The 25,890-nt window shown below is 38.0% G+C and overlaps 1 protein-coding gene across 1 annotated transcript in view; it reads right to left on the bottom strand.

Moving 5' to 3' along the window:
- The window catches only part of LOC100546489 (tubby-related protein 4-like), a 50,365-nt gene that overhangs the window by 20,169 nt on the left and 4,306 nt on the right, over positions 1-25,890 (bottom strand). The window contains exons 2-3 of the mRNA XM_031552212.1: positions 16,307-16,435; positions 15,842-16,003 (exon numbers count right to left, since the gene is read on the bottom strand). Of these exons, the coding sequence (XP_031408072.1) occupies positions 15,842-16,003; positions 16,307-16,435 (291 nt within the window). The remainder of the gene's footprint in view (positions 1-15,841; positions 16,004-16,306; positions 16,436-25,890) is intronic.

Raw genomic sequence — 25,890 nt, 5'->3', positions numbered from 1 at the left:
AATGTGTCTGCCTGAAGTCAGACTGACTGGAACACATGATTTCTTTTTAATGAGCATTTTTTGTCTTAAGGTTTTGAATAAGTTAAGATCCTGCATATTTGATGAATTTTAGAAAAAAAAATCAGAAAACAAGGTTTAATAAATCCACCAGATAAACGCAATAGCCAAGGCTTCTGCTGCTACCAAATAATTCCATGCCAGACAAATATATTTTAAAGCAAGTTAAAAGGCATTCATCAACTTGAAAGCTAGTCAGCATTTAGAAGGAAGCTAAAAGGAAGGTTAAATCTTATACTTGCCCTTCAGTCTGCTACATATTTTTTGGTTTTATAATCACACTTTCAGATAATGTAATTTCTCAGTTGTCATGTTAAATAACCATACAAACTGAAGGGCCAATCTCCTGTATTTTGGAAAGAAAATGTCCAAACCACAGACTTCGTCATGTCTCTGTGAATAGGCATGTAAATGTAAGATTCTACCAATTATACCCCCAAATCAAGAATTCATCTAGCCTTGTGTCTTAACTCTAACAGTGAACAAGTATTTGAGGAAAAGTACAGGATGTGCTGAACAAACACTTCACCTGCGTACTTACACAGCTTCAGACAAAAAATACTGCTTCTTCTTTGTTTAAAGCCTGCTGATGATTTCACTGTCTAATCTTCACTTCTTAATACCGTAAGAAATATGGGATAATTGTTCCTGCTTATTAACATTCTCAGCATTGGTCACAATTTCATAGATCTATTATTGAATCCCTTAGACCTCTGAAGAATCACAGCCTACTTAGTTATCTATTTCCTTGTACAGTTGTTATATAAAGCCTCAAATTACCTTTGCTGACCCCTGCTGCTGTTACTCCACCTTTCTTCCAAGATGTGGTGACAGACTTGCAGCATTCAGACTGCACATTTGTATCAGATATACAGAAGTACTTCCATGGGAAACAAATGCCATGGTTGTACTTCTTAAAGTTTCAGAAGACTGACTTCAAAGTTCTCAGGTGCAACTAAGAGGCACAACCTACTCTACGGAACCTGGTTTAACAGGGGAGTTGGACCTATGATTCTGTGACTTTCACTTCATGAACCCATGTTGACTATGTCCATATAAGAACTTCAATCTCACACTCCTTTCCTTTTAGCCATTTCTTCTATTTTTCTGTGACTTGTACCATCCCACTTACTTTCCTGCTGTTAGTTATTTCAACTGCTTTTACAACCACAATCAGGGTATAACCACTTTCACTAACTACTTTCGTAGCTCTCTACAAAATAAACTTCTCCGAAGCCAAAACCCTACAAGCTGTCACTGCTAGATTCTCGTACTAGTTTCAACCTTCTCTATAGGTTTGTTTTGTTTAACAATTTCCTAAAAGTTTTATAACTGCAAAATACCTAGTTGAAGAAGTAAGACTATTTTTTCCCAAAAATATCAGTATACCAGTTCTGTCTCCTAAAATTCTGCAGAAATGTTCTATAATTGAGTAGAAATAAATGTCACTCATTACCTAGAGTTCAGTCTAAAGCTAATTCTTTTGTGTAGCACTACCCTTAATTCATTTAAAATGACAAACTTCTATGTTATTTTCTAACTCAGACCAGAACAGCTGCGTGCAGGCATCTTAATTCTTGCACTGGGACCAAAGATAGCTCTTTAGCCACCGGGAATTATCAGAAGGTACTCCTCATCTCTTTAGCCAGGCTACAGGTTTCAAGAAGCAGCATAAGTTTTCGGGTTATTGTAGCAATTCAACTTTTAAGATGAAAGCATTTATCAGGCTGATAGTTCTGCTGGCTGAACTCCTGCTGAAGCTGTATAAATGTCTACTGGTGTTACCATCCATAACATTAGCCAAGCTATAAATGCCATATTCAAGCTAAGTATGTCAGATGAATAAAATTCTCTTGACCTTCAGAAAAAAGGTCAAGCCACGGAGTATACCTGAAGGATCCAATGGGAAAATTAAATGGCTATATTTTAGCTGCATACATTCATATTTTTACAGATAATTGCAGACCTACAAGGTCTGACGAAATGTTGGAAAAAAGTAATGTGCAAGTCATAGTGACTTGTTCAGATACAAAAGCTAAACAGCAATTTAAAAAAATCCCAAGTACTCATTTTGTGGTTCTTTAGCCCTTTATCCCATTCTTCCTCTTCTTGTCTCCTCTCCTTTTGTACTGCTCATTATTTCAGTTATTATTACATGCATTACCATTTGTAGAATTGCATTTGATGAATAATATGAAATCTGATAGCAAAACACCTTAAATCATCCATACATTTAAAGTGTGACTCAGACACAAAACGAAAATACAGTATTTCCTTACAAAACACGTCAGATGTAATGAATCCAATACTGCAGTGAAGCTGTAGCTGATTAAAGGTTTGTAGAAATGCAGAAAACAAAAGAGCTACCATTTCTAGAGCAGTCTTCAGTGGTGCCCTGATACTTTACTACTTGAAAGAAAAACTGTTAGAAATCAGTGGGACAATTCACACACAGTTTTCTAAACATACTCAGAGCTGAAAGCTGGGTTAAGTCCTGAAACAGAGGTGTCTGGGTTCCTCATGAAACTCATCCCTGTGTTAATTTCTACTTATAACAAATCTGAAAAACACCCTTCTATGAAATCTACGGACTTCTTAGTCTCTGTGGTAACTTATCTTGTATTTCACAAGCTAGCTTTGGTAAATAAAATGGGGTTTCATTAGTATTGAAACAATTAACCTTGAAATTATAATTTAAGATTACAATCCGCTTAAATTCCCATGATCTCAAAAAGTCTTCAATTCGCAGCCTGAAATGTGTGAATTCCTGTAAGAGACATGGTAATCAAAAGACGGGTTATTCTGCTCCCAAGTTATTTTTTCATGAAGAGATGAATATTAGAACAGATGAGTAGCTAAATAATTCAGACCATGAGGAGCAACTTGAACCTGTTCAGTGACTTTGCTGCATGTGTATCTGTTGTGCTGAACTGCTACTATTCCCATAAAGTCTGCTGAGATGCATCTGGACCAGATACAGTGTTAGTATAAATGTTTTGGCAGCCCTGAAACCTACAAAGCTATATATATAAGAGCAATCAAATATCTAGCACCATGAATGTTCAGCTCAGGAGTTCCACTACTTCATAAGACAACTAGAATTTACTAGATGTTACGCTATTTTGGAAAAATATATTTTGCTTTTTATTTTGGTTTATTGTACATAAACTGAACTCATCAACAGTAAGTATGCACCTACCCCAAAAGCAAAGGGATAGACCCCACCATCTCACCACATCTGATTATAGGCAGCAGCTGAGAAAATTCTATAAATCATAATAATTTATTTAAGTCAGTTAAGCTGTGTTGACTTATATCTGCAGAAAAACTAGCCACTGCATCTTAGCCTGTCCTCACTGTCTAAGAAGTTTTGCAGAACTACAGCCATTTTGACTTTTACAGTTATAGTATAATCCAATCCCAATAATAATACATTTGATGACTTTGTATATGTATGAAGAAGAAGACAACTATTTTCAACCTAGATTTGAGTTCTACAAACTGTGTAGTCAATACTGCTGCAGAAGGATATTGATAAAATAAGATGTTGCTCTTGTAACATTTGGTACTAACACGGAAGGTTTCTAATACTGCTAGTCAAACAAAACTCCCAGGAAATCTGGTCAATACATTTTTGAAACGTCTTCATTCTGTATCGGGGAAATGACTGAACCTTTGGTTAAAGTTCATGCTGAAGTCAGGATGGCACATTTAGATACAGATAGTCCAATATCATAATGCTACAAAGCTGGAAAAGGAAAATCTGCTTTACTCGTGTGGGCCCAGGATTTTTAAAACAGCCCTTTGACTTTTACAAAGCACGCACATTTGACAACCCAGGGAAGCAAAAGTACTTCACAGACTGAGCTAATTAAAAACAAAACAAAACAAAACAAAAACCTTGAAAATGAATCTAGCAAACTCCATCTTAGTACTATTTATTTTAACACCAATTTTATTTATTTATTTATTTATTTTTAATGGAGAAACAGGATTTCCTTGTTAGCCTTAGAACTGAGAACACTAGCCAACTGATCTAGTCTGGAAAGAAGAGACCAAAAGACGCCTTACAGAAGTTCTTGACCATTCCAGTCCCTCTTCTCTGAGCTTTCTCCAATTCCCTTCCGTGAGACAGTGACATAAAAAAAAAAAAATTAAATTTAGAATCCAATACAAGGTGATCTGACAGTTTGGACAGAAGGCTTTGTGCTTTTCAGACCAACCAGTTCCAAGACTCAGTTTTTCCTCAGACTATTAGGAGTCTCTTAACAATGAAGTAGTAGTCCAAGGCAGAAATATCATCATCTTATGGTGAATAAAACTATGGATGGACTCACAAGCTATTATTATGAGTACTGTGTCTAAAACTGTGTTTTATGAACAATTTCACAATTTGCTCAATGAACTCCAGTTTAAGGCCTCCAATTTCTCTTAGATTTTGCCTGGTGTGACTTACAATTCTTGTTTCAAACATTCACTAGGGTTGAGGTTTAAAGGGTTCCTTGTTCACCCATAAGTTTTACAAACCTTGTCCTTTCAGCATTTTGTTTTACTTTCTGCCTTTGTGGTTTCTCTTGTTCAGCCCCATCTTGTTGCCATTGTACCACACAACACCAACACTGCCACTAACAGTTAATCCTGTGTACCTCTGAATTTGCAGCCGTCCTGCCTGATGTTTGTCTTCCTGACATTCCTCTTTTCAAAGTTTAGACTTGTCTTTATCTGCTTCCTTTAGCCTCCTCCTCCTAAAAAGTCAGCACTGAACTTCAGAAATAATGCTCTGCAGAACACTAATAAAATCAACTGAGTGCATTTGCAGTGTCAGAAGATGCTGAGTACTTCAAGAAAGCTGAATCAGTTCTGTTTGCTCTAATTTAGCCATCTAGCCAAACATTAGTATTCATGCTAGGAACAAGCTTTACAGTCATCACCACAATGCCACCATACCAACAGATAAATCTATTTTGCTGAATTAAGATTAACTGAATTATAAACTGATTAATATGCAAAATGATGGATCAAACTTCTATTTGTGCAGATATGCTTAATAGCATAGGAAATACGTGGAAAATGATTGACTTTAGATATTTTCATTCCATAATATTAGCCTAATAAAGTCTGCCAGTCTTGTAAAGGTTTAGTTAAGACATTTTGCAGTCCATTTAGTCAAAGTATTAGCATTTTGCAGTCTTTGTGTTCTTCTTGTTTACTGTTTCTCCATCAGAAAACATGAGACAATGCATCAGTAGCCTCTTAGGATACATAAAAAAACAAAAAGGCTTTTTTTCCCCTTAGTGTGGCATTTCTGGCTTTACTTCTTTTTACCTCAAAATGCGGAGCGAAAAAGAGAATCAGACGGAGGGAGACAGCTGCTCTCTCCTGCTGAATACTTTTTTATTTTCATTAAAAATTCAACTGCTGTAAAATGATTTCCTGAACTGATGCTAAAAGAGACATCACCACAATTCACACAAAAGCTCGGGGGGGAAAAACCACTAGGTTTCCTTTGACTGCATTTGAGTCTAAAAAAACTGAAAAGAGGTTTTTTTTGTTTCCTTCAGAAATGAGAAATTACTACCCTGTGCATGGACAATACACCATCAGATCATCCAACTAACTGCATATATACACAGCACTGAAATTCCCATTTGAGACTGTTAAAACTTGCAGAAGCAGTGCTGGTTTAGTTACCTACTTTCAGGCTTGCTCCTTTTCTTTCCTACAAATTCCATTGGGTTTAGATACTATTAGAGAGCCCCAAATGAGAAGACAAAGTAAATACACTGGTGACAAATCTTTGTAATACAGATTGAAATTCTAAAACCTGGGGATTCAAACTGCACTGGCTTTGTTTCATTCTAAAACAGCACAACATAGCTGAAGGAGTGTAAATGAGAAAAAACTGCCCTTAGTTTCAGGAGTCACAAATGCAAGTAGTTTCAAAAGCAGGATGTCAGACTATACAGTTGCTGTGGACGTGGGAGGATGGAAGCAATTGTGCAGGTGAAGATAATGTTATTTAAAAGCATTCTGACAAATTACAGAAAGAATGATTACTATATTCCTCTCTAATTATATCCACACTAATTCTGACTTGTATATTTCCTGACACGTTTCTACATTCTTTCTTGACTCGAGACACTTTTTAGAAAGCATCCTATAACAATCAGATTTCTTCTGTGAAACAAGCAGACCATTGTACAATGGTTATGACATTAACAATATGCCTCAGTTTATTCCTGACATGGAAAAGAACTGCTGTTTGTTTTTGTTGTTTTTTTTTTAACTTTTGTTAGGTCTCAAACTGCTTTCAAAGTAGTATGGGAAATGAACCAAAACCAGCAGCTGAAACACCTTCTCCGCAACATCTTCTGTAGCTTTTAACGTGGACAGGACTCCAAATCTGGACCACTGAGCTCCCACATAAGAAGTATGTTGGAATGCTCTTCAAGCAGTGTGATTTTCTGTATTCTCACTAAACTCTGCCAGGAAAATGTACACATGCCTATGAAAAATATATTCTTTACACGTATTAAATTATACGTAGCAACAAAAAATATATATTTGGTGCCTCTGGGTGAGAAAACACTATTAGTTCTAACCAACAACCACTCAATCAAGAAAAGAAATTAACTGATACTCAGAGCACTCACATACACTTGGCAGTCTCCTCTACTGTTCCCAAGCCAGGGTTTAGCTATTTCCTGAAAGATATGCTGCCTGCTGAAGTTAAAATTTCCTTCTGAGTTTGAAAAGTCTGACAGTTTTTGCTGTGGTGTTTTTTTTTTTTTCTCCCCCTCATTAAAAATGGTATTACTTAGCAACAAGGACTGCACTCTGGGCCAGCCAAACTGAAATACATACATGTTCATGGAAGCAATTTCTCCAACTTCTGCATTCTCTTTTTAGGTCCTGGGTGTTGGCAGAGAGAGGTAGGTAACTCAATATGGGCGAGGTCAAGTGTAAGTGAATCAATAAGGAGACAGGCTGAGTAATAAGCTGTTACCAAACAAGGCAATGCATAAGAACGACTGTCTTCCCAAAAGCAAGAGAAGTAGGGAAGGACTAACCCCTTTCCAGTTGACATAGCTGTCCACAAACCCTCAATGTTGGAACACCAAGAAACTGACTTCTGCGCAAAGAGCGCAATTTGAATCCATATAGGATGAAACATTGATGGGAAAGAATTTGGAGAAAAAAAGATACTGTTTCTATTATTTCATTGGCATACTATCTCTTTCTGAAAACTCCATGTAAAAATCATGTGATGTTACCCTTTCAAAACACCACCTTCCATCTTTAATCTCCTACAAATGCTAGCCTTGCTTTCCCAGATAAAACCTACTGCAGAAATCCACAAGTCTCCTCCTCTAGATTCTACAATCCTCCCTTACTGTGCAAATGATTCAGACTGCTCACAGTCCCGAATGCATTTGGACAAAGTTCAAGACTCATGTTGGCTCCCTGTCTTGTTATTAACTTCCAAAAAATTGACAGATTGAGTCCCACTGGTAATAAAGTTTAAATTAACCACTCCAGCAGAGACATTTCTTTTGAACCAAAAGATCACAAAGCTCTGGATGAACCAAGTGCCTGGGGCCAGAGTGTACTCAATCAAGTGGCTCTGGAAATGGAACAACACAGACTGTTTCTGAAAAATGCTGTAAAAATTTCACAGTTTAGAAAGTTTTTGCTCTGTAAGAAGAAAAACCTTTTACTCTCCTCGTCAACTCAAAATCAGATCAAACAAACTAAAGGAAAATAAAATTCTGAGTTTATATTTGACATATCCTCAGAAAGATGGGCCATTTTTGCAGGTGACATTTTTGCCTGAACTGCCTAAAAACCAACATAAGTATGTGCTGCTGCTTTGCACAGGTGAGCTACAAATCCTCCTTCTTACTATTTGCCCAAGAGTTGAAGCGTAACAAAAGAGATTCAAATAAATATTCCGTGTGCCAAAGAGAGGAAGACTGTAGGCTACGTAAGCAAATCCTTCTATACAAGAACGAGCAAGGTGAGATGAGAGGCAAACTATTCTGTTCTTCTGACACTTCCCACAGAAAGATTCACACAGTGTCTGTTTGCACTTATCTTTATTTTGCTGACTCAAACACTGACGGTCCAAAAATGTGAAACAGTGCTGGATAAAAAAATGCTAAGTGGGCCCAATAACTGAACAGTACAATGAGTCTTCATCTCTTCCTCCATCTTTAGTTTGTCATTTCCTTTGAAATCCTTTCTTTCCTGACAGAGGAAAGACGTGTACAGAACTTAATAAACCCTGGATTCTGTCAGCTGAAGTAAGAATACTGTGACCTATCCAAGTGTCATGCCAGATCAAGGCAAAGAGTTTAAAGATCTCTTTTGCTGTTCACTTTCTTCAGTAACAAACATCAAATCTTTCTATCCTGCCTACAAGAGCCTGCAAGGATGAACAAAACATTAGAACATTTATATTCTTCTCTTCTGACAGAGTCATGGCAGGGAAAAATTATTTGCAAGACTCATCTGATATGATGCTGACATGAAACATTGCAGCAGATGAGAAAACATGAACTACGATGCCATCAGCAGCTAAACAGCAGCTAAACAGCCTCCAAATAGCACAAATAGAATAAATGGCACCAGCTCACCAGCTCTCACAGAGCCTTGCTGCTATAGACAGCATGAGGAGCATCAGGGGGAAGATTAGGCAAGGCTCAATGGAGCTAGTGGGAAGAACAAAACACATTCAAGCATCACCTTGTTGCTCAGCTCCTTAAACTATCTGCTCAATAATTGTGCGTTATTGGCCAGGGTTTCTGGCAGAAGAAAGACTTGTCTGGAATAGACCCACAGAGAGATGCCACAGCTCCTGAAGCCACAAATGAACCCCAGAGGCTCCAAAGAGAACATATTTACTCTCTATCCTTGCAAAACACAAGGCAAAGACTATAAAGTTATCATCTGAGTACTGATAGCTCCTCACAGCTACTGAGAAAAGAACAGAAGTGAGAAAGGCACAGTGCATTCAGATATTTAACTCTTTCCCATCCTTTTGCAAATCATATTCCCAGCAGAACGATGCATGAACACCTACTTGAGACAGAAAAGGTGAAGGTGATGGTAATGGCAATGAAATTATTTATATACACATGAGATAAAAACATCTATTGTTTCAGATTTTGTTGCATATTAAATACAAAAAAAGAAATGAGAAAAAGAAAGGCTAAGCAGCTCTTAAATTTCACATTTCTTTTTCACATAAAATCTGTCACATGGCATCATAAAAATCAAAAATCACCAAGCAGAGATGAAAAACAAAATGTTTCTGGCTTGCAGCATATATAAATATATAAATCAAGAATACCGAAGTCTACAAAAAAAAAAATAATAATAATAAATCTAAGTGTTTATAAAAAAACACATTTTGTCTATGAAAGGGTGCAGTGGAGAGTAAAAGTTCATAGAACACTTAGTATAAGCAAGCAGAAATCATTAATTTTTAATAGAAAGTCTTCCACAAAGGCCTGAAATGCTTCTAAAAATAGCCCAAAATATTAGGACAGTTTGGTTGTGGCGTGCTTTGCTTATCTGTTTGTTTTATATAACAAACGGATTTATCTTGAAAGACAGCTGAAATCTCTTTCCTCTGTCTTCTTTTTGCATTTTTAGCAGTACTGCTCAACTATGCAGCATGCAATGTTAAAATCCCTATATGCGATTTAACCATTGTCTGCAGTTTTTCAGGCTTGAATAAACCGCTGAGTTAATTAACAGCACTTCTTCAATGCTATAAAAAGCCTCCAGCCATTTTTCTCACTAATTTGTGCAATTCACCCAATGAAAATAAGTCTTTCAGTATTCCTCAATGACTTTATCTTACAGTACCATTTTGAGGGGTTCTACTCATTGCAGGATCATTTGATAGTCACTGCACCCAGAACAGATTGGGGAAAAGATGTATTACTACACAGTAAGGAACAAAAATACAGGTACTTCCTGGAATTTTAAAGGCTCCTTTATGTGAACCTATAAAGATTCTTGGCAGGGACAGGGAATATTGTAATAAAGACCAAATCTCTGCTTACACTTTTTTTTTTCTTTTTCATTTGTCCTTCCAACCCTTCCAACTCTCATAATCATTAAGGTAAATATTTCTCTTTCCTATATTACCTCAGTTTGTAGCTCTCTTTCATCACTCTGTCAACTGATTAGAAGGCTGTCTTTAAGACCTTTTCCAGACAGTTAGATGCCTGTGCATAACCAATCCTGATCAGTGTGACTCCTGCAACATCAGTGACTGCCTGAGTCAGACGTGAGTTACAGCACCTGATGAAAACCAAAACGGTAGAGGAAATGGAAAGCACAAATTCCTTGTTCCAGAGTAGCAGGTAAAAGAAAGCTCAGGTGGGAAGATGGTATCTTGGCATAAATAGATGCAAGACTGTAAAACATTTAAAAATTCCTTATTTTTAAGCCATGTTCTGGAAGTTAGGAAAGGCTACTGTTCCTACTTTCAGCTTAGGATTTGCTCAGAATAACTATTTCCCTGAAAAGGTTGTAGCAAGTATAAGTCATAGACCATTGACAAAAATTGGGAGATCCGAAAGCAGAACGTACTTAGATAGGACTAAGGCCATGCCAAAACAGGCAACCAGAGAGGCAAACTCATGACAGCCTGGTGCCATGAGTAGCCATTTGACAGTGCTTCTTGTTAATTACCTCATAACTCCAGGCCTGAGATCTGCTACTGCTGTGATGGTTTAGGAAAAATGCTGACATGCCTAAATGTCATGTTATGAGGTTACTTCACAGTTGTCACTATTCAGACTAATGCCTCATGAAGGTCAGCAGTAATCCACATTCACCTTGCTGAGGCTGCCACAGCACAGCCCCCATCAGACTGCCCAGAGCAGACAAAGATGAGCACAGTCTGCAAGCAGAGGTGGGAGTCACCTTGGGGAACGGATCGGCCTCAGCTAGGAACACTCCCTGTGCACAGAGAGGAGGAAAATGCAGACAGTATGAAAGCTGCCAGTAGCAGAACAAAGGGAATGTAATAATGCTGCTGTGTTAGTCAAGGAACAGAGACGGCCATTTTGCTTGCATAATTTCCAAGTGAGAGTTTTGCTGTATCTCTGATTAGCCGCTTAGCACAGCCCAGTACTGATACATAAGACACCAAGGGATGTGTTAGCACACTGATCTCTCTTCCCTCATGTGTGCTCTTGCCTGGGTCCACGCCTCTGCTCTGCAGTGCTGGGACTCACGGCTGAAGATAGGCACTGAGGCCTGTCCTGCTTCGTGCTCATTATGGAAAGACACTGAACCTTTTGTTATTGCCGTGGGAGTAGGGGTAGCAAGCACTGGGAGCAAGAGTGACTAACAGCATAGAAACTGCCTTCCTGCATAACTTCTACAAGCTACAAATGATTTAAAAAGAATACAGACTTCCAGAACCCTACATTTTTAGACAAAACAATTTCATCCATTGGTCTCATAGTTTTTCTTCCAATGCCTCACAAGACCTTACAGTACACACCACAGCTATTCCTAATTGTGCTTGTATTCTCTTCCACTAAGAGCAGTGTTTTCTACCTAGAGCAGCGTTTTACCTAATTAGGCACAGATCAGATTCAAAGTAAGGTTTTTATTCACACATTCTTAGTTTTAACATACATTGAATTGTGATGGGACCATGTACAACAGTTAACACTGTGTCTGGGAGGATGTAAATCAAACTCGTTAGCTGCATGCATACTTATTTCCAAAGGAAACTGAAGGAAGTGCTGTGGTAAAGTTCACACACACCCATTGTCTGTCATATATTGTCAAAAAGAATTCTGGTAAGTGTCTGAATTACCAAAAAAGCTTACAACAAGAAAGAGGAAGGAAAAACTGAAAAGGGACCTTGCTACTATCAGAAAAGTCTAATAAATTACATTAGCTAAGATACACGGAACAAAAATAGATCAATAACACCTCTTGGGATATCCAGGATTTAATAAAATATATTCATTTTCATTAAGGCTTCCCTCTACTAGAGACTGATTTACTTCTGATTTCCTTCACACACACAATAGTAAGCAGAAACAATCCCAGTGAAGTCCAGAGAGTTACACTACATTGCTATAAACATGAGGATGATCTATTCCTTCACAGTTCCCACGTAGTCCTCTGACACTGTGCTCTTCTTTCATCATGAATACAGATAAGCCTCTTTGCTGAGTAAAATCTAGGAGGGAGAAGATGGCCCAAGGGCAGCAAAAGTTCACAGAATACAGTCACTGGGAGCTGAGCAAACATACAGGAGAGGAGGTGAAGCACTGGGAAAATATTTTACATGACTTATGAGCTTAGGAAAAATCCTCAGTTACTTATTGACATTGCTTCTGTAATTATAAATAAACCCTTAGGCTAGATGAAATTCAAGTTTTTCTCACCTGGGAAGTCATTCAATCTACTTGATATGCATGCCCCCTCTCTGCAAGCAAGCATGGTACAACACCACAGAACAGTCTCCAGTGTGAATTCTCCTGTGTTATCCAACATTTCCTACCTACTTTTCATCCCTACATGATCCTAGGTGAACTTTCTCAGCAGAAACATACTCCACATCATCCTGAGGAAGTAGGCTCTACAGCCTCCTATAGCCCTGGGAAAACCAATTCAAAAGAGAGAAAGGAAGGTCACAGTCCTCAGTGATCTCCATTCATTCAAGTTTAACACAACTGTGGAACTCCACTCAAGATACAGAGGACCCAGTCTTGTAAAGTTTTCCTGTTGTATCTGATTATTATTCTCTGGAGCCATTGGTATTACGAGGCTTTGTGCCTTGGCCAGAAGAGTGCTCTGGTTATAGAGAGTATAAGAACGGAAACACTGAAAGCTCTCCATACAAGCAGGTCTACAGAAACATAATGGAAGTGACAAAATTCAATTTTAGGCCTTTGCAGTAAACACAAAGATTTACAATCAAAAGACCTGTATTTTGAATTAGCTAAAGAACCCCACAGCTCAGTATCCAAAGTCGAGACCTAGGTGTGAAGTACAGTAAAAATCTGCCAGTAACCTACATGAGAAGATCATCTGATGACATACAAATCTGAGAAAGAAAGTACTGCATCAGGTTGTATCTACTGTCCTGACTTCCTCAGGGCAAATTAGTTACAAGATACAGCTATATGCTCAACTTCAACAGGACTATATCCACCTTCGCCATTTCTCTAGCCATCATCCCAAATCTAAGCTACCAAAAGTCTTTGGAAAATGTTAACTATGGAGTTTCAAGCACAGGTGACATCAGCCATGACCTCAGATGCTTTACTTACAGGTCTATATCAAAACCCAGCAAGGTAACAAATCCAGAGGCCACGCACACTCTATCATTATCACCACAGACACAGTTAAAAGTCTGACTTTCCATTTGCTGTATTTCATGTAAGCATTGCTAACTCACCTTTATGTCAAAACAAGAAGGTGGTTAGCAATAACTGTAGCTCCAATGATTCTTCTCCTCCAACAGAAAGATGGTGGTAGGAAATTCTCCTCTTGCAGAGCTGCCAGAGAGCAGCTGTAGCAGTCAGTGATAGACTGCTGGTGTCAAACAGATGGGAGAAAAGATAGAAAATGAGGCTGGAAGCAAAGAGGAAGATGTGCACTGCAGATGACTGAGAACTAAAGAGTGAGTGACAGGACAGACTATACTGAGAACATTTTTATGAAGACAATAGTAAAATAATACTGAACAGCACACTCCCTTGAAAATTTAGCTTTCCAAGTTAATCCTGTCAAAAGTCATGGTGTTATGAGGTGCCATGTTTTTCAGGAATATCTTCAGTAGCAGTTCTCACGGTGCCAGAGATGTGACAAAAATAATATTATGAAAACATAAATTTAAATGTTCACATTTATCTTTCACTCACAGTGTAAGGCAACAGATTATATTAATAGGGAAGATGCTGAAGCTATGCTAGACTAGAATACTGTTATCTCATTTTCAGACACACATCAGGAGAGAAATGAGATAGGGAGATAAGCTAGTAAGGGTATCCATTTTTGTATGTGCTTATTTGTGTGCAATACATTTAAAGTTCTTTTTCACCCAAATTTCTATTTTTGGTATGAACTGAGCAAAGCCTCTCCTAGAACCCCATAGAATTCTATTTCCTTGTGCTTCTGGAGACAAATACATCTTAATACATATTACAGGATCTCTTCAGCAACTCTGGAGAGCAGTACAAAGATTCATCATCAGTTAACATGCAAACTCCATCATTAAGAGAAGTGTGCAGAGCAATATAAAGCTTGTGGATGGTTTTTGTATCTGTTTCAGTGAGTTTGTCAGCAACAGAATCTCATAACTCAAGCAAGCAATTTTCACACAGCTGGAAGTGGCCATTATGTTCATATGCGTTTATCTGGACACTGAACAAGTGCTTGTTTTCTGGAATAAGTATTTAAAGAGTATCCAGTTTAGAAAGTACAAACATATTGGCTAATTTGAATCAAAGGCAGTCCGTCATCCCAAATTAAACACTCAAGTGAAGATAGTTCTAAATACAGCAGTGAACTACAACTGAGAAACACACAAATGCAGAAGCCTTATGTTTAAAACATGGGACTGAGAGCTATTAGATCTTAGTTTCTCTCCTACTTCTGCTGCTTGACTTTCCCTCTTGATCTTGAGTAAATTATTTATTGTCAAGACTTGAATCTCCCCAGATTCAAAAAGAGGCAGTTAGACTCTCTGGCTTTAAAGAGCTATGTTGAAATAATTTATTCATTATTCTTTGCAGAGCACTCTAAAATTATTAGATACTGCTCTAGAAATGCATATTATTAGTGCTACTATAGTCTACACACAATTCCCAAAATAACCCTGAATATATCTTGCATGGATTTATGGTATTCTAAATTAAAGCCAGTGATACCTTGAGTCCTGAACTAGTAAGTTGTCATGAAAGTGTAGAATGAAGCAAAATAATCTAGTCTTGATCATATTACAAATGATCTTTGCACTATCCTAATCCTATCATTTCTTACAGTACTATATTATGCATACATTAATTGTAATGACAGCAAGTATATGGAAGGAAAAACCACTGCATGAAGGTCAACAGCTGAATGGCAAAGAACCACTGCAAATTCTGAGAATGAAACCAACGCGCTAGCTCAAGCCCCACTATAAATGGTGATCAATATGTGATCAATATGATATGCTTCATTAGAAAAGCAGTAAAGAAGAATTTTTTAACTGGCTTTTTCAAAGCTCAGCAAGTTTTGGACTCAAGGGTTAAAACAACGGCCTTTTTAAAAATGATGTATTTTGCATAAGGCTGAGAGGTTCTCCAACATTCAGGATCAATTCAGTCCATTTGCTCATGTGAAGGCAAATGTAACTACGTCCGTTGAACTGCTTTTGCTGCAACTGCAAACTGAGAAGCTCTATAATGAAGCAGCTGCTCAGATGTTTAATAGTCCATGCTGTATCTCTGCCCAAATGTATATTTTCAAGATAGCTGCATCAACAAATTAGGGGTATGATTACAGATTCCTATCTGAAACTTTGATTAAGGCTGCACAGAATTGGGGTGAAAGGTGATGATAGGTAACTTGGTACATTAGCATATCTGACTAATGAGAATCATGGGATTAATTAAATTCTCACTATCTGTGGGAGCAACAGTTTTGAGGGAAACCGTTATTACAGTGACCATTTTATTTAATAGCTTCTAAAGAAGTGCATTCTACAGCAAGCCAATGTGATAAAACTGACAGCCTCGAAAAGCTCCATTACCTGTTGGTCATCGGGAGTCCATATGCCACATGTGATCTGACTCTCCAAGTTTATTTCTGAAGACCAGTGTCTTTGTCCGCTGACTGAACCAACCAGCACAAATCCATCTCTATAGGAGATGAGTGCTTGAGTCCCATCATGGCTCCATGTAAAGTCGCTTACCTTAGTATATCAAAGATAAGAAAACAGATATGTTAGACATGTAGTAATTTATTTTTGTTTTGATAAAATTTAGCATCGCACAGAGCTAAGCAGGGCAACTATTAGCCCAGCGGAACTGATTTTACAGCAATCAGGTGAAGCAGCTGTCCTTTCGAAGACAATTCTTGCATACTCCATTCATTAAAGAAATGTTTCATTTTCTCCTGTGTTTTTCAAAAGGTATAAAACAGTACTCATTATCTTTTTCATTTTGTCTCTCAGGACTTCATAATTCTGGACTGAAGAGAAAACATGCATACCAACCTGTGCCCCACGATCATTTACAAGCTCCACAGACCATCTGCCCTCATATTGTATCCAAACAAATATTCCTCCATCTGCATCACAAGTTGCTAATTTCTGAAATGGTTCATTCCATCTAACCAGCACAACCTGAAAGGATTACAAAACAAAAATAGCATTACCAAAGCTGTGTAGAGCATTAACAATTTTACAAGAAGAACTTAAACAATAATGTCAAATAAACAACACTGCATTTAAATTCTAAAGAAGATATACAAAATAGCAATTTTCAGCGCAGCATTAAGCGTCTTTCAAAAACAGCTGGAACCATTTTGTCATGACTGTCAGAAATGCAGGCGTTCTTCCCATCTTCCTCTTCCCTCTTCCTATCAGACCTTTTTGGAAGGCACCACATGCTTTCATCTAAAAACACACTCTATGGTAGTATGTAGCATTTCATTATAGAAACGGCAAGCCAGATGCCCCATACCCAACCCTCTTTCAAATGATTTCCCCCTCCACAGTCTCAGGGTCTGTTGGACCCCATCTCAAATCCTCAACTCTGGTGACTCCAAATTGGATGCACTGACAGCAGATTCAATTTGAATACTCACATCACTAGTGACACACACCAAAAATATAGTCACAGATCATTAAAACATAGAAATTTCATAGAAAAGTTGCTTTGCTATAGAGTGGAGAAGGAATACAAAGCAGCTGTAGATTCTTCTCTGCATGCTAGGGCTGGCTGGGCTTTTCTGGAGAATCTAATCAAGTCTAACCTGTCATACAGCTCTCTGATTTGTAATTAATATCAATTTGACAAATAGAGAATCTCCCAAGGAGATCTTCCATAGAACTGAAGCAAAAAACATATGTCATCCTACTGCCTGAAGCAGAAATCAGCTGTAAAACCATCCAGTTAAACCTTCTGTTAATGACTTCTTCTTAAAACCTTTGTTCCAAATTAGATTTATTTCAAAACATTCAGATTTGGATAGGATGCTCACATTCATACACAAGAAGGTTTCTCCCCCATTCCTTTACAGAGATACAGCAAGTGCAGATAAATAAAACAAATACTGAATTATCAATCAGCAGAATGGTAATTTTAACTACTTAGTGGGCATCTAGGTTTATGCTTTTTCATAAACCTAAACACATAATTACAGCAAAGAGAGTGAAAGACTTCCCTGGAATATATTCTCCTCTTCACTGAAAAGCAACGATGATCCTAAATGTTCCAGTCCTGAAATGAACTCTGAATAGACAAATCCACCACATTTCACAATGAAAGGAGAAGTCATTTTCAGAATAAAGATATAAATATGTATGTCTGAAACCAAAACTGAACAGCTGAAAAAAAAGATGATCTTACATTCACTTAAGGAGTGCTATACTTATTTGCAGCGTATTCACTACAGAATGTACAAATCAATGTAGCCCTCCATGCCTGAAGAATCAACCACTGAACAATTAAACAACTAAAAGAAAACAGTTTCTTCATGCAGACTTCAAAATTATGTGGAGAAGTAAGACAAACTATCTCCCTGCTGCTATGAAGCTAGGGAGATTCTGCATTTGAGATTTTGCAGAAAAATTCCTGGCTCTCCTCGAATCAAGTAGAACTCATCCCTAAAACACCACTATATGGATTATATCATACATAGGGGTTTTTTGTTTGCTTTGTTTGCTTATTCTTGGAAGAGAAGTGAATAAGATATTCCAGCACAGTAATACCAACAGCTGTATTTTGGTTGAAGACTCGCTCTGTCTCTTCTGTCTAAACAAGAACAGCACTAATTTTTCATTTTTTTTCTATTTCTTGAAAATCACAGCCATCATTTCATCCACCCTGAGACAAAACACAATAACTACATAATTGTACTTGCCAATATTACCAAAGAAGTCATGAAAACCTCATATACAACATCAAGATAACTCTGAAGAATGTTCATCTTCAAGACTGGGAGTTGGTAAGGCTAACAATTTCCTTTATAGACCAAAAAATACTTATAATCAGTCAAAATCAGATCTCTAGTGCTTAGGGAATCCTCACATTGGACCTTTCATAGATTGAACAGAATAAATTGCTAGAGGATTTAGAAAAAAAAAGACGAAACTATTTGTTCAAATAAAATTAGGCTTTTCAGTGAACACAATCAAGCTTACTACATGCCTCAAAATTGCTGTTTTATCTGACAAAGATTTGAGACAAACATATGATTTTACAGATTAGCCATACCAGCTGACTTAATGAAAAGAATTAGGGGAAAAGTGGCAAGAGTTACCTTGGCGTGGTTTGCCTCCTTTCTGTTTTAAATATGAGCCTTCTTAAAGATTGAAGATAACTTTTGATTCAAATTCAGTGCAACATATATTTTCTTTCAATTTGATAAAAACAAAACCCAGGGACACATTTGAATGTAAGCATGATTAACTAGAGTCCTCCTCCTTCCTTCCCAATTAGATACAAATTGGTAACTTCCAAATCCTCTATTTGGTGAGCTATGAAGGTCAAAACTCCAATAAGCCCCTGGCTTTAAGAGTAATAATCTTGCTGCTTTGTAATTACAAATGAAAGTGAGACAATGATTTTATATGACTTCTGATAACACGCTCAATAAGTAAGTAATTTTGTAATTTGAAAATTCAACTTCTTAAAACACAGAACAAATGTTATCATTTTAGAAGGTCACTTCCATCATTTACATTTAACATCTGACTATAGGTGCTGACTCCACAGCTGCTTTGAGTCTTTCCAATTTTGTTTTAGGCACTTACAATATAGAAGCTGAGATAAAGAAAGGAAGAAGAATTACCCCGAGTATTACAGTGACTTTTGGCTTTTACATTGTCTAGAATGTAAAGAACATGAAAACATGCCTCATCGACAGTGCACTTAAACAATGCATAAGCTTGATCTACTCCTCCAGAAAAAGAAATTTTACCAAGAACCCATAAATGCAAAGATAACATCACTTTCACTAACAGCTACAACTCACAGGGGCCCCATCTTTACTTCTCCTACCTTTACGGTTCTCCTCTTCCTATTCAGCATCTTCTTGTAGGCACTCAAGGGCTAAAATGTTTCATCTTCCAATGAAAGAACAAAAACATTGGTGTGCCAAAGAAAGTTGCCTGTGGACTATTTGTGGTCTGCATAGCCTATGCATATTGCTTGTTTATTTATTTAAAATTAACTATAAAAATTGCAAATGGTGCATATTCTACTCTATAAAAATTTTGTATTGCAGACATTAATCAGCTTCTAAATTGGTACCTCATACAGGCTATTATCTCCCATGAATAAAACTCCAAGGAACTCCTAGCCTAATATATTCATTTAAGTACAGTGTAAAGGCCAGTATATCACAGCAAATAGGATTCTTGCCATGAACTTCAATGAACTTTTGAATCAAAGTCTTATGTTTTCTTTGAGCTCCTTTTGGACAATGCTTAATGGTGGAAAGTTTATTTGAAAAGTGGAACGTTCCTTATTTTTAATAGCTCTGCCAACTTGATTTTTTTGAATTAAATTTAATTTACATTAATGGTGCTGAAAACTCTCCCTAAGAACTGTCTGTATGTTATAATTCTACAAGCAGCACAATCAATAAAAAATAAAACCTTTTGAAATCATTTTCACCACAAAATAAGGACTTGTCATTAAGACTCCACTGCAGCTTTCATACTAGACATTAAAAAATATAAGACTTATCACATATTACATTTTTATGGCCTTCTACAAAGGAGTGATGATGCTGATAAACAAAGGAAGGGCAACTGATGTCATCTACCTGGACTTGTGAAAGGTATTTGACACGGTCCACATTGTTAACTCTGAATTGGAGAGAGAAGGATTTGAAAGCTGGACTAATTGGTGAATAAAGAATTGGTTGGATGGTCGTAGCCAGGTGGTTGGAGTCAGTGGATCTGTGCATGCATCCAGCTGAAGGCTGGTCACAAGTATGACTCCCATGGGTCAGCCTTGGGACCAGTGCTCTTCAATAACATTATCAGTGACGAAGACAATGGGAATAAGTGCATCCTCAGCAAGTTTGCTGATAACACCAAGCTGAGTGGTGAAGTTGACACAATGGAAGGTAGGGACAGAGAACACTTCTAACTCAAAAATGTCAAGTACAATATAGAAATATTTCGGTACATTTACACCTCAATAAGCTATGTGTCATTTTGTTTAATGCTTTCACTCTCATTTTTCCCCTTTCTCCTTTGTATTTGCTTTCTGATGCCATCCAGAGGGACCTAGAAAGGCTTAAAAAGTGGGCCCATGTGAACCTAATGAGGTTCAACAAGGCCAAGTGCAACACTGCACTTGAGTCAGGGCAATCCTGAATATGTGTACAGTCTGGAAGAACACACTGAGAGCAGCCCTGCAGAGAAGGTCTTGGGTTGGACAAAAAGCTGGATGTGAACCAGCAGTGCGTTCTTGCAGCCATGGATGCCAACTGTATCCCAGGCAAAAGATGGATGGCAGCCAGGTGAGGGAGGTGATTGTCCCCCTCTGCTCTGCCCTCATGAGCCTCCACCTGCAGTATTGTGTCCAGGCCTAGGACTCATAGCCCAAGGAGATGTGAAGCTGCTGAAGCGAGGCAAGAGGAAGCCAGAAATACGGTCAGAGGACTGGAGCACGTCTCCTATGAAGAAAAGCAGAGTGAGCTGGGCTTGTTTATCTTAGAGAACGCTTCAGGGAGACCTCACTGCAGCCTTCCAATAGTTAAGGGGAGCTTATAAGTAGGAGAGAGACAAACTTTTTAAACAGTGTAATAGTGATAGGACAACGGGGAATGGCTTTATAATAAAAGAGGGAAACTTAGATTAGATGTTAAGAGCAAATTCTTTACTCAAAGGGCAGTGAGGAACCAGCACAGGCTGCCCAGAGAAGCTGTGGTGCCCCATCTTTGGAGACACTCAAGAGCCAGGTTGGATGGGCCCTGGGCAGCCTGAGCCGGTGGGCGGGAAACCCTGCTCACAGCAGTGAGTTGGGACTGGGTGGGCTCTAAGGTCCCTTCCAGCCTGATGCATTCTATGATTCCATGACTTTGTAAGAAAGCAGGTGTAATTTGCCTACGTGAAGCAGCAAAGATACTGTTTTACAAACTGTTTCAACTTCTGCTTTAAATTTTTATTTCTTAGAAGTCCAAGTTTGAAATGGCAAACAGAGACTAAAGAAGCCCGAATGCAAACACAGTGGGTTATCACAGTGCCCTGAGGACAAAGCGGGTGGAGTCCCATTTTTAGAGCGATTCCTCGATAAAACTGCTCTGAAGGTATTTCTTCCTTTTCTCCCATTGAACCCTGCCGTACTATAATGTTCAGTTCTGTGTCACTCATATCTTTTCATCTTCTCTGGGCAGCCTGTGCTGGTTCCTCACTGCCCTTTGAGTAAAGAATTTGCTCTTAACATCTAATCTAAGTTTCCCTCTTTTATTATAAAGCCATTCCCCGTTGTCCTATCACTATTACACTGTTTAAAAAGTTTGTCTCTCTCCTACTTATAAGCTCATGCACATGCATACAAGAGAAAAGGAGGCCTGGGGAGAACGCTGTTTTCAGTCCCTCCTGTTATACTGAGGACATGCAATCTGATGGACATTCACCTCTGTTACTCAGCTTGACATCACTTTCCACTGTGTACAGCACTAATTGCCGTGCTCTGCTAGTGTCCATCAACTCTGCAGTGAAACCATTCATCTCCAAAAAAACTTCTGAATGAGCACAACTTAATAAGAGACCACAGAAAGCTGGCAGCACGACTTTTTACCAGTGGCTATTCCTTTGCTTGTACTGTGGCAGACAGAAAGCAATCTTACATACATATTCTAAGTGTTAAAGAATTATCATGACTAAAAATATAAAATACATATAACTTGAAAAAATAATTTAAAACAAGTAGAAACTGCATGGTTTTTTATTTTTATTTCCAAATGACACAGGGTTGGTTCTTTTTATGAAAAGCTTCTACTTTGATCAAATTTTATTTTCAACCAAATACTTTAATTGTAAAGATTCTGACCAACTCTATAAAAACTTAGCCACCTGCTGGGATCATCAGGGCACCAGCAGCCTCTCTGCACCATGGTCAGGACCTGCACATTCACGACATTTTGATCTTGTCTATTCATCATCAACAACACTATAATTGGTGAAATCTTGGCCCTTGGAAATCATATGATAAGCTGCAGTCGATTAGAAATATAAATTGATGGTATCCAACTTTTGTGACTATTATCAAAAATTTCTGATTATTTGAGGTATCTATCTTTTGTCTGGCTTCCTTCCAGCTTTCTCTCAGTTGCATTTTTATCTTGTCACCCCAGCTGACTCAAGATCTGTACTTCCCAACATTAAAAAAGTTGGTTATGTATAAAATTAGTAGGAAAAACATTTTAACTAATATGCACTCACTTCTAGAATAACGGATAATGAAAGCCAAAATAATTGATAACACTTCTCAGCAAAAAATGTGCAGATATGAAGTACAGTTTATAAACCGCAGATACTTATTGCTTTCACAGACACTCCATACAGTCCATTTGGTAAAGGTCTCGTCATATGGCAAAGGAATTTAAAATGCTACTTCAAAAAAGCAACAGACTATTTTTTTAGTTATTTATTTATAGTTATGCTTTAAAAGTTCCACTTTCACTTCATCCTAAAGGTTTTTGGTTTTTGGCTCATTATTGCAAATCAAGGTGTTAGATCCAAAAATAAAAAATAAAAAATAAATTGAGTAATCTCAATTTTGAAGTGGCAAATATGTCATTTATAGCAAATGTGATTTGTTCCCAACAGAAGCCATGTTTGGTGATTTTAATTATGTAATACTGACCATTTTTTTTCTCCACATATTTTAGCACAATGTTAGACTTTGCCAAACCTTATGATATTCTGAGAGCTTTTCTTATTACTAATATCATGACAGTTTTTGGAGGAGGTAGCTGAAAATATTATACCAATCAATCCTCCAAGAACAGAAGTCCTTAATCTAGATTGCCTTACAATATTCATTACTGACATCTTACCTCTGCTATTCTTAAATTATGTAGTCTGTAATTGCTATATAGGCAAAGGACAAGCATCAAGAGAAAATATATGGATAAATAGTTAAAGCAATTAGTTCCTAGAGTTCCTTATCAAATTTAGGAAGATGTTATTACAGAAAGGAAATGACAGTCAATGTAGTGAGTCATTTTTTTCATCTCTGTTCCTCCATGCATTTTACTGGAGAGCAGGCATATGCTCTAAAGATACAAGTCTCCAGCACTGCTTTTCCCTTAGCAACATAAGATATGGAGATCTGCTTGTACACGGAGCAGTGCAGCAATAAGGAATGGAGAACACTTAATGGACAACTCGATTACTACATGATTTCCCACAAAAGGAGAGCTGAGTTATTTTATCTGGTGTTAACATTTCTGAAACTACAAGTCAAATCCTTGCAGGGAGGACAGGATTTGATGCACTATAACTCAATTGAGCATATAGAATATTAAACACTCTATGAAATTGATTACTTTTCCCCCTAATATATCATACTACATTTCTAATGCTATTGAAAGTCCACTTTCCAAGCAATGAGGACGAGAGACCTGACTGTTCTGAGAAACTGCTAAAGATGATAATGTTTCATAATGCATACATACGCAGAGTACATGAGTCCGTCTACCTGAAGGCTTCTTCCAATCCTGTACTTTTAAGAAAGTACCTTTATCTTTAAAGAAACATATAAATATTGGAACAACGTACTGAGAAATGGGACTGGAAAATCTACCTAGGATCACCTCAACATCACCCATTTGCTCTTCTGAGCAATCATATTATGCAATTTCCTAGTAAGTAGATTGATCTTCAGTTGTATTTACAAACATACATAAATACATGCATATAGTGCATGCCACACACTGGCCCACGCTGGTTTACTAAAGACAACAAAGATGAAGAGATGTATAAGTACCCATATCAAAGGCAAAAGATGACTGCACAGTAGGGAACAGAAACAAAATGTAAAAGCAAAAGGATCAGACAAACCAGTAACTACCTTTACTTGCCAATACAGTTCAGTACATTATAGATACAGATATATAAATACTGTGCATCTATATTCATTACAAACAACATGGGCATGTACATGAATGTACATTTCCATTAAATTCTTGAGGAATCTACAATAATTTTGGACATTTGTCAACTTCAAATTAGTTGATCAAAGTGGATTTCTATAATTAAAATATAATTTAAAAGTGAAAATGAGAGCATAAAATAAGCAACAGTCTGGTGCTCCTTGCTGTACATTACCTATAACTAATGCTTAATCCTATACAGGATTTCAAGGACATCTCATCTCTAGAGTGCTGTTTCTGACTCTAAACCCACCAATCCAAACAAAACTGGTTCAAATAAAGGCTGTAGGATTGCTTCTCAAAAGAATCTGGGAAGTGATTCACTTCTCCAGCTGGGAAATTGAGCGGGGAGAGCTGAAGCCTGGATATGAGCTCTGCCACTGCTTCCCTTATCTGGGACAAGTCACCAGATCAACCCTGCAGGTTTCTCATCACTGCAAAAGGTGACAAAAACTGATCACTGTAAAAATCCCAGCACCTGTCCTGCAACGAGATCCATCCACACAGATTTCACATGAATCAGCTATGTGCATTCTGTGGCAATCAGTGCTTTCCAAGGGAAAACAGGAGTTTTCAGCTGCTTTAAAAGATAAAAGCAGTTTTGTGGTTCACAACTGCACATGAGCTCACTGCTTTCTGGAAATCTAGTACTGTATATATTTAGTTAAATGAAACCTGAAGTTTAGATATTTTTCAAATATCAGTATTTTTAAAACAATGTCTACAAAAGTGTCTCCCACCTAACTACTCACGCCATAAATCCATTGCTTGTAATTTTTCTTCCTTTCATCTTCACATACAGCCTCCACTTCTTGTCATGACAAAAATGCCATGATAATTCTCTCAATTCAAACAACTTCAGTCATGCCAATGACGAGCATTATGTAGGTATTCTTCCTGCTGGAAGGCTGTGCTGCCATTCAGCGAGACCTGGACAGGCTGGAGAGCTGGGCAGTAAGAAACTGGATGAGGTCCAACAAAAGCAAGTGTAGGGTCTTACACCTAGGGAGGAATAATTGCATGCACCAATACAGGCTGGGGATGAGCTGCTGGAGAGGAGCTCTGCAGAGAGGGACCTGGGCGTCCTGGTGGACGACAGGTTGGCCATGAGCCAGCAGTGTGCCTCGTGGCCAAAAAGGCCAATGGCATTCTGGGGTGCATTAAAAGAGCGTGTCCAGCAGATCGAGGGAGGTGATCCTCCCCTCTACTCTGCCCTGGTAAGGCCTCATCTGGAGTACTGTGTCCAATTCTGGGCTCCCAGTACAAAAAGCAGGGATCTCTTGGAAAGAGTCCAGCGGAGGGCCACAAAGATGGTGAAGGGCCTGGAGCATCTCCCTATGAAGAAAGGCTAAGTGAACTGAGTCTGTTTAGCCTTGAAGAAAAGAAGACTGAGAGGGGACCTGGTCCAGGTTTATAAATATCTGAGGTGTGGCGGCCATAGCGGTGAGGCCAGTCTCT

The sequence above is a fragment of the Meleagris gallopavo genome, chromosome 2 (assembly GCF_000146605.3).
Source record: "Meleagris gallopavo isolate NT-WF06-2002-E0010 breed Aviagen turkey brand Nicholas breeding stock chromosome 2, Turkey_5.1, whole genome shotgun sequence".
Lineage (NCBI taxonomy): Eukaryota > Metazoa > Chordata > Aves > Galliformes > Phasianidae > Meleagris > Meleagris gallopavo.
The sequence above is the reverse complement of the archived record's forward strand: the minus strand, read 5'-3'. Positions and strand labels throughout refer to the sequence as shown.